The sequence below is a fragment of the Caenorhabditis remanei genome, chromosome X, assembly GCF_010183535.1.
Source record: "Caenorhabditis remanei strain PX506 chromosome X, whole genome shotgun sequence".
In the NCBI taxonomy this organism is placed as follows: Eukaryota; Metazoa; Nematoda; class Chromadorea; order Rhabditida; family Rhabditidae; genus Caenorhabditis; species Caenorhabditis remanei.
In genome coordinates, this window is record NC_071333.1 from 1,630,221 (window position 1) to 1,647,447 (window position 17,227).

General features: G+C 38.8%; 1 protein-coding gene across 1 annotated transcript; it reads right to left on the minus strand.

Moving 5' to 3' along the window:
• Positions 1 to 12,320: 12,320 nt before the first annotated feature.
• GCK72_022354 (uncharacterized protein) lies at positions 12,321 to 16,376 on the minus strand (the record flags this gene model as incomplete). Its single annotated transcript, XM_053734777.1, has 13 exons — positions 12,321 to 12,353; positions 12,400 to 12,523; positions 12,572 to 12,679; positions 12,726 to 12,877; positions 12,923 to 13,036; positions 13,087 to 13,143; positions 13,194 to 13,430; positions 13,483 to 13,677; positions 13,746 to 13,814; positions 13,864 to 13,926; positions 13,971 to 14,027; positions 15,962 to 16,099; positions 16,332 to 16,376. 13 exons carry the CDS (start codon positions 16,374 to 16,376, stop codon positions 12,321 to 12,323), a joined length of 1,392 nt encoding a protein of 463 aa, XP_053578343.1.
• Positions 16,377 to 17,227: the final 851 nt, after the last annotated feature.

The following is a 17,227-nucleotide window of genomic DNA, read 5'->3' on the forward strand; positions in this document are numbered from 1 at the left end:
CCAGACTTCCGAGCTAGGCAAATTTCTGAGACACCTGCGTTCCAAAACCAAATCGGAGAGGAAACCCCCCTGATTTTTCACAACCTGATCATCGGCTCACTTTCGGAAAACATGCCCGAGTCGCATTATAATGAAATTTGGGAGGCAATGCAGGGCTCTCCCGAGGCGCTGACGCGCATAGTTTCAGCCCACAGCGACCCGTCATCGGGACCCCTTCTAGCCACACAGATTGAGGAAGCCTTCGATCTTTGGGAGAGGATCAAGAGCGTAGGCAGGGTCATCTTTGTCATTTGGACCGTGGTATGTAACACAATCATCACAATTTTGACCTTGGTCGCCATAATTGCGGGAGTAGCTCGTTTCTACATAGGTCCATGGTTAGTCTCCTTAAAGAGAACTGAGCCGAAGGCGACACAATTTATTGGAACCGGAGCAGATGTACAATCACCTGCTGCGGAAACCCCAGTTGTGTCCCCACAAGAAACCCCGAGAATCCTAAATAAACTTGCAGGTCCGATCCCGGATTGCGCCAGGCAAATGAAGAGGCTCCGATCGCCAGCGAGCGTCCTTAGCTACACGGATCCCAAGTATTTTACGGCACAGATTCCTATCCGAGTCAACGGGATCCACTTCTGGGCACTCGTCGACACCGGAGCGGGATTCACAGTGGCAGGACGTGAGATCTGCGCCTTAATCGGAGTCGGGAGGCTCAACCCTCCAACCGTCGACCATGCTTTGGGTCTTGGCGGAAACGAAGTCGGAATGGCGGGATCCGCGACCATCAAGTTTGAGATTGGAGCGAACACGATCTTCCAGACGACCAATTTTACAACAGGCCAATGCTGTCCAGAAGGGGCTCCCCTGCGGCCTTTCTCTTCTCCCTCAGCCCACCATCTTTTCTCCCGCCTCTTACCCCACGCTTCCATATTTTCTGTTTCGCTTGCCTTTTCGAGACTCTTCGAGAATCTTCAAACCCATCATGTTTTTTGGGAAACCAGCGGACGAGGACACAGTCCTTGTCGTCCGGTTACCACTCTTTTCTGTACTTTTTTGTTGATTCGGTTTGCTCCCTCATAGCAAAGCTTTTGCCCACTCAACCCTTTCTCTGAATCTATTCTTCCGCAAGGTCCCAAAGGGATCGACGCACCGAGGAAGCAGATTCGTGCAGCATTAAAAAGGGACACAAGCGAAGCAATACGCCTCGTTTGGGTTCTTTTAATGTTCCACACAAAAGAAACATCCAGTGATTATTCAAGTACGTGTGAGTTTACCCATTTAAAAAAGGGGATAAGCTAGTATTTTAAAGTTTTGAAATCTTTGGTTTCAGGACCAGGGTCGGTCCTAGCATAAGGGGAAAGGTGTAAGGAATATTCATATTCCTTAGGCTTTGCCTGTATCTTAGTCTCATGACGTCACCCATTCCCGGGAGCAAACCCGGAACTAGTCGTCATCTGGGAAGGGCTCAGATATTGCCTTTTCCCTCTCCGGAAAGAGCACACTATCTCCTCCATTCCAGAAGGCATCCAAACTAGAAAGGATTAGGTTTCCTCAGAGACTGTCCAGGACAGATCTCTGAGACCCTCTTACATATCAATACTATTTCTAACCATTCCATCTTACAGGCCCATCTCATCCTTCTACTCTCTCCGTCTCCGCGTCTTCCATCATGCTCTCGCCGGATGCCCTTTGGAGCCCAGCCGACATTCCACCCCGCCTACTGGAGCCCACGCACCGTGCCCTCCGCGGCTGGAACACTCCCTCGCCGACCGGCTGCTCCTGAATCTCCGCCTCCACATTCCAGTCGGACTATAAATGCTGACATTTCTCGATCTCTAGGCTTCTCCCCGAATCACCATATACCTGATCTCCTACCCAATGCTTATATCCGTCACTCTAATAAACCTATTCCGACCAGAACCACTGTTCTCATTTATTATAGCCAGATCACACTATTGGGGCTTCTTTCTACATTTGATGATTCAAGCGCGTGGTATCTGCACACAACATTCAAGCGATGACGTTTTGCTTTCTTTTCAAATCGATTCTGTTTTTCTACTTGCCGTGATTGATACCTGGAAAAACTGAGAATAGAAAACTTCCTCAAAGAAAATGGATGTACTAGGAATTTTAAAAAAGTTAATCAGAATTTCATGAGAAATTGATCAGACAATTTTATTTTCCATCTATCTCTATCGGTCAAGGGTTTCGGTCAAACACGGACTCTTTCAGCTCACATCATTCATTTTTTTATTGAGAAATCAGTTTCTGGGAAATTTTGCAGATTTCGAGAGCCAACAGCAAACTTCCCGCATCGATGATCAGTGTCTTCCGCTTGTCTGACAATCTTTTCTCTGATCCTCATTGAAAAACGTTCCATGTCTACTCCTCCAGCTATGCAGTTAGCTCTGGAAAAAGGTTTCTGTCTACGATTGGGGTATTTGGGGTTTTGAACAATATTCGAGGAAAAATTCACCTGAACGCTTTGGAAGCACATTTTTGCTTGTAAACCAGCAAACACAGCTGATGAATCTTTGATCCTCAGGAGGCGTCACTTCTTCTCATCACAATCAGTTCTCCACGACATCACAACTTCATACATCAACTGAGCCAGTTCGGTAACTTTCTTGGCACATTTTTTGAGATTTTTTACTATGATTTCAACCGTCGAAGATTCAACGTACGCCAATTTCATATTCTAGCTGATAGCCTTTCAGCGCAGTGATTTTCATGAGAATTACGGTGAGTTCGTCGCAGTTCTGCTATTCTCTGACATCAAATTTGTACTGAAGATGTTTCCAAAGTTCAAGTTTACGATTCTTATAATTATGGTGATTCGAGGAGGTCATTGTCAGAAAATTGAATTTGCTCGCATCTATTCAGTTAACGACAAGAAGTTCAAAGAGGCTCCAGTGGACACGCGAAGGTTGGTATTCGCTATTTGGTTTCTCATTTTTGCCTGATGTCATAGATCCCTGAAAGTAAGGAGATCAAAGGATTTTGGTTTTCCATGAAACTGGACAATGTTTAATCAGAAAACATTATGCTTTACAAGAAATTGATCAAAAAACCCAAAAATGTGCTTGTTTTCTTAGGTCGAAACAAAATGTTCTAAATTCATGGGTTCGAAGTTGCGTTACTTGACAAAAAAAACAGTTTTCTTTTAAATTTGCTCTTAATTATCAATCTATTTAAAGTGCATACTCACCAGCTTAAAATTTAGCCCTTTTTCCCTCACAGGTAATTGCGTCGTTTGTGAAGGTAACTGGTGGATTGATAAATGTGATCCGCACGCTTCTCAGCAGTAAATTCTCTACTTTTTGCACTTTTAGTAATGTTTTACACACAATATTCAAGCGACGACGTTCCATTTTTTGCACAAATTGATTCTGCTCTCCTACTTGCCGTGATCGATACCTTGAAAGACAGAAATTGGAGGTTTTTTCGAAAAAGCATTGGATTTATAATGAATTTTAAAAGTAATCAAAATTTTATGGCACACCCGCATATTTCTTGAGAGATTGATAGAAAATTGACATTTTCCGTCTATTAGTTGAAGGTTTCATTCAAACACGTACTTTTTCGATTCACATGAGTCACTTTCTTATTTCAGAATCAATTTCTGGAAGATCTAGCAGATTCCGAGAATTGCGAGGGTCCTGTCGCGATCTTCCCGAATCGTTCATCATCGTTTTCAAATTGTTTGCTAGTATCTTCTCTGATTCCCATTACCAGCTATGCAATCTGCTCTGAAAGACGGTTTCTGTCTACGATGGGGGGTTATTGGAATTTTTGAACATAATTCGAGGAAAAATTCACCTGAATGCTTGTAAAGCACCTTCTTGTCTATTAATCAGCAAATATAGTTGGTGGATCTTTGCTTCTCGGGAGACGTGCATCAGATTTTCTCATCCCAATCAACTCTGCACGACGTCTGCGATAAAATCATCTGTTCTCATCCCGCATTCGGTGTGACTTCCACATTTTTGGTTCAAGTGTGTTGGAGACTTATCGGTGTTGAATTATAATTAAATCAGCACCAAGTGATGATGTTCAATTTTTTCACTGTCGAATCTACACTCTATGACATTGGGTTTGACCAGTCGTTGAGAAATAAAGGAGCAATTGACGACTTCGAGTTTTTGTCCGGAACTCGTGAGGTTGAGACGTCTTGTAATTCTGAAATTTGGAAATTGGAGAAACTCGATTAGTTTTCTTACAGTAATACAAGTTTTGTAGGTAATTTGAAAGGAAAAAATGAATTTTTTTCGACTTTCTAGTGAATTCATCAATTTTAGATAGTTTTGCTTTTTGTTTTCATTGAATTTGATGAATATGTTGATAAAATTTGTGATGAAATGAGTGATTTTTTTCACGAGAAGTTAACTATGAAGCCACGTTTCGATCTAACTGTACATTTTTGATGGTTGTTGTTACTAACCTGAGAGAACTCGAATATCTGGCTCGTGAAGCAGAGAATCGACAAATGGTTCACTTCATACAACATCTGAGCAAGTTCAGTCAACACCTTGGCATTTTTTTTTAAATTTATGCAAGTTCATCGAACTTCTGTACTTTTCTGACATCAAATTTGCATGAACCTGTCATGAAACTGAACTCCGTTTAGTTTTCGGTGTACATCGTCCGTGTACTCGATTCGAGTACTCAACCTGTTGATTATTGTTATTATTTTATATTTTCTTATTTTTTTTCTTATTGTTTTATATTTCTTCCTTTTTAATTCAAATTATTTCGAATGTTTCCTTTCCCACCTTATGACTTGAGTCATTCTCTGTTTGTATGACCTTTCGGCACCCGCGCCCCTGGGTGCCACTTATGTAATTGTAACATTACTTCTTTATATCTCTCACCCCTCTAATCACGCCCCTATTTTTTCCCCTTCACCCTTTCCCGCTTTTTCCTCACTCTTCATCTTACTCTCAGTTTCCGAAACAAGATTTTTTAAATTTATGGGTTCAAAATGGCGTTTCTTGACAAAAGAAGATAGATTTTGATCTAAATCCACTCTCAATGGTAGTTTTCTTGGAAGTATATACTCACCAGTTTACACTTCAGCCACTTTTCCTCGCAGGTTACTCTCTCGCTCATGAAGATGACCGGCGGATCCATAAATGTGTGGCACACGCAGCAAATGTTTCACTTTTTTGTTTTTCTGTCGATACTTCTCACTAAATTGCTAATTGAAATGATTATCATTCAATTCTGCAGCTATACAGTGAATTCTAAAAGATGCTTTTTATTTGCGATGAAATTTCGGAAATTTTTGAACCGAAAATTACCTGAACAGCAGAACTGCACTATTCTCGACATGTCACAACTTTTTTCACTGGATTTTTGTATATCACCTGTGAATAAATTAAACTCGGCTTATTTTTTTGTGAAAATACACTAAAATCACGGGTTTAGAGCTCGAAAATGTAAAAAAAAGAGTAGCGGACTAAAATTGATTGGGGATTTGTGCATGTTGTCGTCATGGTGTTTGCGGACTGGCGGCCACGACCCGGCTGTCGTTTCTCTTCTCATATTTCCTTTGTCAATTTGAGCAAAATTCGCATTATATAAGCAAAACAGGGTAAAGTTCTGGAATAAGTTTAATCCTATAGGATTTCCGGTCAAAATATCATCTTATTTCTTTAACATTTACGGCAAATCACTCTATTTCATCAGATTTTTCGTATTAAATTGCTGTAATCACGTTTATATGTGTTCCTCCCTCGTTAAACATTATGTTTCTGGCTGGCGTATAACTTTCCAATAGTTAATAAATCAGAAGTTCAATTAAATATTAGCTGCTTATCGTATTTGTTAAGTTTACTATCATCATGGGGATTTTCTCGAAACCTCTCTGTGAATTCTAGAAATCTTCCTGTTATTTTCTTTAAAAATGTAGTTTTTTAAAACAATAATTTAAAACAATTAATTTTATTCTATAAATTCCACCGTTTCCCATTCTAATTTCCCATTTCCTTTACTTGGCGTAACACTCAATACTGTGAAAAAAATTCCGTGTGTCAAACGCGCTCTTTTTGCATGCACGAAAGAGTGAGAGACGCAGCAACAATATGCGCCGCAATTGCGAAAACCGCTTGCCAGGGTTGCGATGGCCGACTCCGCCCATTTTTCTTTCTCAGGGCCGAACTTTTTACGCTACCCACTGAATTGTTAAAAAAAACCACCGTATATTTTTAATCTAATATTTTCAAAGAACTCTATTATTGTAGTTGCAACTTTTTAAATGAGGGTTATTTTTGAGAAGTTTTAGACTTAAAAATTTCTTTTTTTCACAATTTGAAACAAATATTTAAGGCTTTTAAACTAACGTCTCTAAAACTTGAATTTTCTTGCTCTCAAGGCCCTATGAATTCAATAATTTCCTATTTGCTTCCATTTTTGCTTGATCACTTCTCGAATTTTGAAAAGCAGCATTAAGTTGATGATAAGGCACAGGCTATAAATAGCAATAGCTGTTATCAGTTGAAGATTACTAACTTTGAGAATTAGTCACGTGGACTGATTGTCTAACAAAGTTAATGTAGTATGGATTATACAGATCCCTGTCTCCCTGTCTTTTATGTTTCTTCAATAAGACTTCCAACGGGCCAGTCCGGGTCAAAATCAGAATTTCTCCGGATCGAAGGTTCAGAGGAGTCAGTCTGGGACATGACCAATATCATTGAAAAGCTGATAAATTGCTGACTCCAAAGGTATATTCAGTTTGCGCTCGAGTATTCGAGAAAAACAAATCTTTGGACTGGTTTTTCTCGAATATCAGGTCCCGAGGGCAAAAACTGAATATATTTTGGAATCATCGTTTTCTCAGCTTTTCAATGACATAGTTCACGTTCCATATTTCTAAACTAATTCTTAATCTTCCCTAGTAAGTAGAAATGTATTGTCAAGAAAAATATTATTTCCAGGAATTACTCCTTGATAGGGGACCGAGGGAGGAAGAAGACATGCAAGCAGAGTATCAAAGACAGAGAAACAGAAACAGAGGACAGAGGACAGACGATGGAGAGGAGAGACGGAGGAGAATTCGGCAGGACAAAGATGAAGACAGCGACGTGCAAATTATCGAAGTAAGCTTATTATGTTACCTATTTACTTAGTCGATCCGTTATTCGCTTATTCGGTGTGGATACGGATCACAGCTACCCGTTGATTTTGTCCGGTCTCTTTTGATTAACCTACAGTACCGGCCAAAAAATATATCAAATTTCCCCTTTTTCAGTTGATAATGCCCAACTTTGAGAGTGTATCCTAGTAAAACTAACTTTCCCACAAACAAAATTTCTATGGATGGAACAGACCAAGAGCTGAACTCCATTTTTGTAGTTGTACTTCCTAGCAAGTTATCGAAAGGAAAGTAATTTATCCCTCAAATCGACACATTTCAATGCAAAATAGTGCGATTCTGGAGCTGTTTTCTTCAAAATTACTAAAACTGTCCTGGAAGTGTCCGTACAGAAAAGTTGATAACAACAAAAAAGGAGCTCTACCGTTGATCCCTTTAATCCAAAAAGTTACCTTGTGGGAAAAATTGCTTCACGTTGGGCATTTTCAACTGAAAAAGGCAAAATATGATATATTTTTGGCCGGCACTGTATATGTATCATTGGAAAACTGAGAAAGCGCTGATTTCAAATATATTTTGAGTTTTTCCTCGTTACATGCGAAAAATTGCAATTAGAAAGATATTGAAAAAAGGCTACTCAGAAAGCTGATGAATTGTCATTTTTCAGAACTTTGACCATGTTTTTCTCGAATACCAAATATTGAAGGCGAAAACTGAATATAAATTTGGAATCAGTGTTTTCTTAGCTTTCCAATGATACAGATCACGCTCCATTACTCTGAACAGTTCCATGACCTTTCCTTGTTAGTAAAAATGTTTATCAAGAAAATTATTATTTTCAGAAACCTCTTCGAAATAGCGCAAGCGTCAGTGAAGCCGGGAGTGCTTGTAAAACCGATAAACCACCTCCACAAGTTGCAGTTGGTCCCTTGGGAAGTGATGGACATTGGAGAGATTCTGAAAATGGAGAGAGATCATCAAGGAACGCTGGAGAAACAACAAGAAAGAGAAAACTGGGAGAAGCTAACAGTCATGATAAGGATTCTATCCACGAGGAAAACAATGGGGACCAGGGAGACGTTGAAAGCGTTGGAGAAGACGATTCAGAAGGCAGTTCCCCAGTGATCAAGAAAAGGAAGATCCTGAAAACCAGAAGACTCCGGAACGACAACCAGCGGAGATTGACACAACGCCACAGAGAAAGAAACTTGGGAATTGGCGGAGAAGTCCTCAAGGACAACGGTGACATAGGTCGAGAAATGGAGGATAACATTCAAGAAGATTATCCAATCGGAGAAAAAGAAAAAGATGATGCGCCACAAGTTGTCAATATCCCTGGAACAAGCACCGCCCCACAAAATGGCGGAACGAAAATTGTGCGAGTGGCTGACCTCTTCAGCCACTATACAAAGGGTTCCACGGTTCTCCGCCCGGACATCGCTGCACGTGTTGTAAGTTTTTAACAAAGTTTAAAAACAACTTTATTGTTTCCTTTAATTTTCAGCAGCGTGGAGCTGATCTCATTGCCAGTATAGTCAGCTCCCAAGCCGGACTAGAAAGCCAAGGAGGGCGTGCAACTCGCATCGCCGCCAAGAGACCCACGATCTCCGAAATGAAGGATGGCAGGAAGCGTAAAATAGATGAAAAGATGAAAATGGCGGGGCCGGAAATTTTGGAAAGCGAGCCATGTTTTTTGGTGTACCAAAAGCTCATGTGTTATGGACACTCCGACATGTCGGACTATACGAAGTTTTTGGTACACAGAACATCAAAAATGCAAGACGAACTGCAACGCCACACAATCGATGTGTCGGCATTGCGACTTGTTCTCGGTGATCCCAAAAAATACTGGAGCACGATCAGAATGTCGCCGGACTCCCACACCAATCGATTTACCGGTTGGGACAAAACCAAGTTGAGGGCCGAATTGATGGTGACCCAGAAGGAATTGGGAACTGCTTTTAAGACAAAAACCACTGGATTCACTCTATATCATTGTCGCCGTGAATGGAATGAGCAATTGGAGGAGACATTGGCGGAAATGTGGAAGAAGGAAAATCCCGCGTGGGTACCTCGAAAAACCTTCTCGCTGGTCAACATGATGGAGAGAAAGGATAACCCAACTGGATTATTCTTCCCGAAGGTAATTAACTTTATCGATTGAAAACACTAATAACATTTTCTCCAAAATACAGACGCTGCGGGAACTTGGTGCCCGTCGTATTGGAGTTCCGAGAAGCACCTGGAAACCAATCAAGGATGTCATCAAGAAGCATGGTATTTCTTGGAGCGTGGTGACAAAAAATATGGATGAGGTCTTGGACCCGGTACGTATATTTTCATATTGTTAAAATGAAAATGAAACATTTGGTTTTTTTCAGAATTTCACTCTTCCTCAAGGCAAATTCTACCGCCAGCTACTGCTGAACATCGGTCAGCTGTTCTGGTTCAGTGAGGAGGATAAGAAGTGGCACTTTGAAGAAAAGGATGAACTTGAGTTGGAGAGAACGATTCTTGAAAACATTCCTTGTAACGACAGAGGAGGTGAGATTAGAGTTTGTGAGTCCGAAAGCAGGGGTACTTGGCGCCAAAATTCAAAATTCAATTTCGAAAATTTTTGATTTTTTTTTTCTGAATTAGAAGAAATTTTGAAAAATCATCTTGGTAGAAAAATTGAAAAACTTTCAAAAAATTAGTTCATTTTTTGTAGCCAGGCCAGGCTTTCAACAATTTTCGAGTGAATACGGGTTTAATCAAAACTTATTATTTGCAGAGCCGTTCGTGTTGCCACCAAGGAACCTTCGAAGAGTCTAGTTTAGGTATTGGTCGCCGTATGTTCCCCTGTTGTTCTTTTTGTCATCTTCTTTGTTTTTTGTCCATTTCCGTTTCTCTCACACTCCACAACTTACTTCATTTCTCACCGGTTCCACAAATTTCTTGCTATACCATCAGATTTTCTTTATACTCCTTCCAATCGGCATCGTAATCTTAACCTGCTCTCTCCCTGTCTCCTGCTCCATCTCTTCCATACACAGTTCTCCTGTCCTCTGTCTTTCTTGAATTTCTCCCAGATAATTTCGATTTTCTCTAGTTTCCTTTCTGTTCAGACAGTCTCACACTCTCTAAGGCCAATGAGCACCTGTCTGACATTTAATTCATTTCAAGTTCCCGCTTTATTTCTCTTCCTCTCTTATTTACATCCTACTTTTCTCCCATGACCTGACCTTCTCTCCAATCTTCCGAACAGTTCAAAAGTTTTTCCACTGATCCATGAGATCCTCATAAGCGCTAAATTCGTTCCCTGTCCCCGCCACTCCAGCTGACTCTCCCCTCCACAGTATAATTCCTTCCTCACTTTAATTTCTCGCAGAATGTTCAGAACTGTTTCCAATTCTCCACCATCTGTTCCCACATACCTCGCATCACTTCAAACCACTGAAGTCCTGTTGAACACTCATTTGTTCTCCTCTCTTTCCCTGTCGCTCTTTCCCCCATCGTCTCATTTCCGATTCATATCGCCATGCATCTCGCCGCTCTGAAATCTGCTTTTTCTTGTCTTTTTTGCCGATCTTCTTTGCCGATCGTCATTTGTTGCGACGGTCTCATTAATTATTATTGTTTCTCACAAACACTCCCTGCTTTTATTTCATGATATAATTTTTTTCTTTTTGCTGTTGAATGTTAAATGTATCAATTGTCCCAGTATGTGAACTTTTATATCACTCATTTCCTTTTTTCTTTCCTATTTTTTCCAAGTTTTCATTAAATATGTCACTGATACCTTGTGTTATTCTTACACCATTTCCACTGCTTATCTGGATAAAAATCCGAAAGGTGTACGCGAGCCCCTTTACCATTTCTACCCTCCACCAAACCGTAAGCAAATACACGTCAGCTAGTTGTAAAACTGTTAGCCAATCTTTATTTTAATGTGTTTTTATATTAGAGATTGAGAATAACACATACTTAAAGCTGCTACGACCAGTTGTCTTTCAGCACACTTCCATCGTATTTTAATCTTATTTCAAATGAAAATAAATAACAAAAGTAAATCGAGAAGAAGGTTTGATTTGTTGTCGATTCTTATCAGCAAATTTATACGATAGCAACGTGTAGTTTTTCGCATTGTGTTCGTTTCATCTTGTTTGAGCATTGCGTGACGAATAGGAGATGAGAAACTAGAAATAAGATAAGAGAGAAAAAGTGCATTTGAACTTCCAAATGAGCGGAGACTCTGAAGTTTCTGTGGACAGTTGAAATGCAGTTTCTGATCAGAAAACTAATGAATCAAAAAAAATTCTGTCAGCCACGTCTAGTCTGTTGATAATATTGCAAGAAACTGGAAATTTCGATTGAAATTATTTTTGCGTAATACTGAATGAATGACTTTGAAAAAAGATTTGTGATTTCTAAAAACTGAGAACCTCGGACAAATGACACTTTTCATTTCAAATTTCTACAAGAGAACGTTGTAAAACTGTTCCCGTTTCCGCAAACTTTATCATTTATTACACTAGTGAAACGATTTCGGAACAAGCCGGCCAGCTGTCCTCTCTTCTTCTCAGTTTTTTCTTTTTAGTTGGAGAAGGGAACCACAGAAGGGTTAGAGAAAAGGAGACTGATGTTCCCGCTGCAATTTTTCTATCCTATTCAAATATTTTCCAATTGGAATGCAAAAAAAGAGACGAAGAGAGGTCCACTGGCTGGGTTGAAAGAAGACGAGAATTAAAAGAATACGTTAATACTTTAGGTTTTTTTTAAAATATTAACTTTTATAACTTTTTATTTATTTATTTCATAATGATAAGGAACTTGAAACAAATACAAAACAGACAAGGGACAATGGCTGGTGGAATGAAAATAAAAGAACTAACTAGGAAAGGATCCAGGGTCGAAATGAAGTGTAAAAAGAGCAATGATATGAGAGTAAAAATAATTTGGGAAAAATGCCAATTAGGCAAGGTAGGCAGGGACAGGGAATGGTAAAAACTGTGATTTAAATAAAATTGGAACAGCAGAGAAAAAAAATTGGAATGGGGTAATTCAGGATTCAAGTGAAATTAGAAGTTGTGAAAATCAGAAATAAAACATTTGCATTGTTGGTGATACCACTCCAGTGCGGAACAGTAAGGGGGAGAATTAGATAAGAGTCATGGGTCTTCTGGAAGAATTTGACAGTATGTCGCCAGCAATGAATTTGTAAAGTAGTAGTGATTGGGCTTTGAGTCTACGGAGTCTTGTCACCAGTGTTCATTTTATTCTGAAATGAAAAAAAAACTTTGATAGTTTTCAGTACAGAGACTCACCAATTCCAATTCTTCCTGTTTCCACTTTCTATTAAAGTACATGCTAGCTTGATCAAACTTGAGGTCAACCACTTTATTATTATCATCCAACTTGACTGTTACGTAATCTGGTAACTCACGGATTCTGTAAGAAATATCTTGCCTCCAAATTTTAAAGAAAATAAAAACTCACTTATTCTTGAATCCTTCCGATATTGGAGTCTGAGTCATGCAGAGGTACACAAGTTTTCCGTATTCTCCAGAATATTCTAACATTGGGTGCGTTTCCAACATTTGAAATCTGAAAAACACCGATTTTTGAACTTTCAGAATTGAGAACAACTCACTCTTGGGTAAAAAACTTCATTGGAAGTTCAGTATAATATTTTGCATTATACCGTTCTCTTATTTCTTCATGAGAAAAAAAGCACGATGGGTGTTGTTCAATCAACTCTTTCAAAAATTCAAAGAAAAAAGGTCCGTGTTCAATGTGGAGCATCTGAAATTTTTTCTCGTTTTACTAACCGATAGGCAACTAATTTACGTCTAGATTTTCATGAGTGTCGTCATTGTGCTCTTCCACCACGTTTTGCTCCCTCTCCTTTCCACGTTTGTCCAACATTTCAATCTTTTGACGTTGTTCGGCAAAGTCAGGAAACTAAAAGTTATTGACTACATTTTCATTTTCACAGCAAATGCAAAACTCACACGACTCTCTTCAAATTCATTGCCAAAAATTGATTTTCCCTCCGATTTGAGAAATTCCTGAAAAACCAGATGTAATAGTAGGTAGTAAGTTCAAAAAAGTGACTCACGTCGTAAAGTACGAATAACGTTTGTAGTTGATTTGTTTTGATGCTGTTGTTTCGCTGAGCAATTTGGAGATCAACGTGTTGGTTCGTTACGAATTTTTTCAGCCACTCAAAACGGGCGAAGAATGCATCGGATCTTGTTTCAAGACGATTTTCAAAATTTTCTAGTTCCACATTTTCTTTCACGTTGTTGTCTCCTTCTCCATCTGCTAGTGGTTTGACGATTTCACGGCCCAATTCCTGAGATTTATTTTAATGATATAAAATAATAATGTTTTGACTACAGGATTACCTCACACTTTCTTTTCTTGCCAACCATCGGTTCAACCCTTTGAGAGCTGTTTTGTTCCATTTTCATTTGTTCTACTTGCATTAACCGGAGACAATCTTCCAGTTGCTCACATCGAGAGTTCAGCTCGGCATATTGCGTTTCAACGAGAGCTTTTCCAATTCTCAATCGATCAATTTCGCATTTTTGCCGTACGTTCTTAAATTTCGAAAACTTTAGAAAATACTTATTTTTTTGTTATAAAAAAAACTTTCCTCCATAACCACATTGGCCAAATCTTTGTCAACATCTTGAAGAAAAGTTTTCAGTCCTATCTCAATTGAATCAGAAATAAACTGAAAATGAAACTGTTTTCTGGGTGAGGGTACAGGAATTCACACTCACTTTGAATGGCTGACAAAGCTGTTCATCCTGAACAATTGAAGGATCGTTGAAGTACTTTGCGAGCTAAAATTGAAATTTTCAATTTGTATTTCTTTGTTTGTACTCACAATCTGACTCAACATTGGACGAAACTCCGACTCCATTTGAACTAACGATGCAAGTTCCTGAAATAACAAAATATTTGTGAGACAAAAATATTTATATACCAGTCGGTTCACGCAGCCAAACGGCTGCTCAACCTCCTTTTCTACACCACCTTTCTGAGTGTTACAGAGCCTGCGGCGCTTCTCAAATTGTTCAGACTATCAAGGTCTCAGAATGTTCTCCTACTCCTGGATCGTATTATTTTTCCTCACATGTTGGTAGTTCTTGTTAGCTAAGCAACCCGTTCTGATAGAGAACAAATTGAAACATCTCTGTTTTTCTGATACGATTTTGACAAACTTTCTCTGTGACTTTTTCTATCCTGATGGAAAATGGATTTCAGTATGAGTGGATTTCAATTCACCAATCGAAACGTTTTCATTGTTTCTTCTTTGTCTAACAAACTATTTTAAAAGAACAGGAACTTCATAACTCTCCTTTTCTCCCACCTCAAGAGGCGAGTCATCTTCCAAATATCAATTTCAAACTTTTGACTGATCGGCGGCGATGCCGTCTCCCTTCTCTGAATATGGCAGACTAAGACCATGTTTCAACAAATCCTCATCCTAGAATTAATACCTTTTGAAGGTAACCGAGCAACGACAAAGTTCCTTATTCACAAATCACCATCACTATTTGAGTAGTGTTCTTTCATTCATTCAACTTCTATTAAGCTTCTGGCTGTAACAGCTTCTTCAATTATGGAGGCATCCGAGGTCTCAGAATTGTACTAAATCGGGAATTTCTTCTTTGGCTTCGGACTGAAAAAGCTTTACCAACTCTTTTACTGAAGCTTACTATTAGGAATTTGAAAACTTTTCTATTCGCATTTAAAAAATGCACTTAAAGTATTAACTTTAAGTTTTTGACTTATCGGCGGCGTTGCCGTCTCCCTCTCCAAAATCTTTCAAGATTGTTTTTCTTATACACGGAAATCTTCTCTTCAGTCTGGTTTGATCTAAACAGTTCTGCTTCCTGAATTTTTTTCTCTGAAAGACTTCAAAACTATTCTACATATTTCTAATTTCAATAGTTAGACAGCCGGTAAAATCGGAATACAGTAATGACCATAATTCTAACAACTTTGGCCGTTTTCAGTTGAAAATGTCCTACTTTGAGAGGGTTTACTCAATTCTAGTTTAGATAGCCTTTGAAAAAATAGTTTTTGAAAACCCACGCACTTTTTTAGACGATTTGAAGAAATCAATTCATTTGAATAATAAAAAAGTTATTTAAAAAATTTTCCCGTGAACTCCTAAATTTCCTATTTTCGGAATGAAGCTAATGAAAGGCTTGAAAACCACGTTTATTCCCCTAGTGACCTATTTTAGAACTAATCTAACTAAAAAAAAAATAGACGGGCATCATCCGGGGAAAATTTCCAAGCGATCTGTATAAGTTTCATTAAAAACGGTTTAGTACAAAGGGCACTAGAGTCGGCGACAGACGGACAGACAAACGGATCTGCTGAATATTATTAGTAAAGATACCGCTCAGAAGGTTATCAACTTTGGCTGTTTTCAGTAGAAAATGACTAAATTTGACAGTGTATTCCGGTGTCACCTCATTGTCTGATAAACCCAATTTTGTATGGGCTAAACAGAGCGAACGTAGTTCACTATTTTTGTTGTTGACAATTTTTGTAGGAACCCTATTTTGAAAGTTACAAGTTGTCAAAGTGATTATGCACAGAAATTAGCCGGTTTCAGCAAAAATGATTTTGATAACCTCTCAAGATATGTAGTGCCCAACTAAAAAATGGTCAACTATGAAAAACATGGGCCATTTTTTTTCTGTCCAGCCCATACAAAATTGAGTTTAAAGAACAATCGGGTGAAACCAAAAAACACTGTCAAAGTTGTTCTTTTCCTACTGAAAAAGTTCAAAACCATTCGAGCGGTCGTGTAGATAATTCAGAAATTTAGTTGGTTAATAAAATCTAGATAAAACTTACGGGAGACCCCATAAATAAAGCGTTCGAAAAAGCTTGAACGCTTCCTGGTGTTTCTTCTACTCTTTGAAGAGGCTCGTCTGATTGAGGTGGTGGCGACGCTGTTTGCGTTTTGCTGTTGGTGTTACCAGAAGTGTCTGACTGGAAAAATTGAAATTGGATTAGAAAAATCTAGAATTTTACTAAATTCTATATTCAAATTTCAAATAAACTAAAAAGTTATTACTAGATTACCAAACTTTTCAAAAACTCACACTTGACCAAACTCCGGGACCCAAAATTTTATGAATTCAGGGAATCAAATATTTTTTGTTAAAACGATTATCTGATACTTCAAAATGTTAATTTTCTACTAAAAACAATTTAACAATACCTGGTCAACTTCAGCATCCATAGACTCCGATTGTGGTTTTTCCATGATTCCCGTTTCTGTTTCCTGCAAAAGAAAAATTAGAGTCTTGAGAAAAAGATGAAAAATGAAAAGTCATACTAGACGCAGAAACGTCAAAGCACGCGGAGAACACATGGGCACAACAAAGAACGTTGTACACTGACGATGGTGTAATGAAGAAAAGAAAGGGGGAGAGAGAAATGGAGACAGAGCGAGCAGCCGCTGTTCTCTTGACTATCTCCCCCTACCACAAGTCGGCCAGCTGCCCTTTCTTCTTCTCTGTTTTTTCTTTTTAGTTGGAGAAGGGGAACCACGAAAGGGATAGAAAAGGAGACCGATGTTCGTGCTGCCTCCTTTTTCATCTTTTTCTAACCTTCTCCAATTGGCATGCAAAAATAGAGACGAAGAGAGGTCTACTGGCTGGGTTGAAAGAAAAACGAGAAGAAAGAATGCGTCATTTTTCAATAAGAAATGTAGAAAACTGGGAATGAATGAAGCCCATTTTTGATTGGCATTCATAATGAAAACGTAGCAGGCTGGGTTGAGGGAAAGAAGAGAAAAGATGGGGGACCACATCATTTCTCAAAAAAAAAAAGAAGATGAATTCAAAATTGGCTTTCTATTCAGTGCAGTGGGACTAGAAAAATAACACTAGAAAAATAATAGAGAATGGAAAATTAAGAATAATCTCAACGTACTTTGGAAGAAGAGCACCTGAGCAAAAAATAGGATGGCATTTAGCTACCATCTTTTCAAATTGTGGTCATGTGGCCGGTATCAAAATCAAAATAGAAAGAAATCTTGATCAAGCAGTAGTTTTTGCCTTTTTTCCTAATCGAGTTTAGAAAAAAAACACACCCTTTTTTGATTGGAACTCA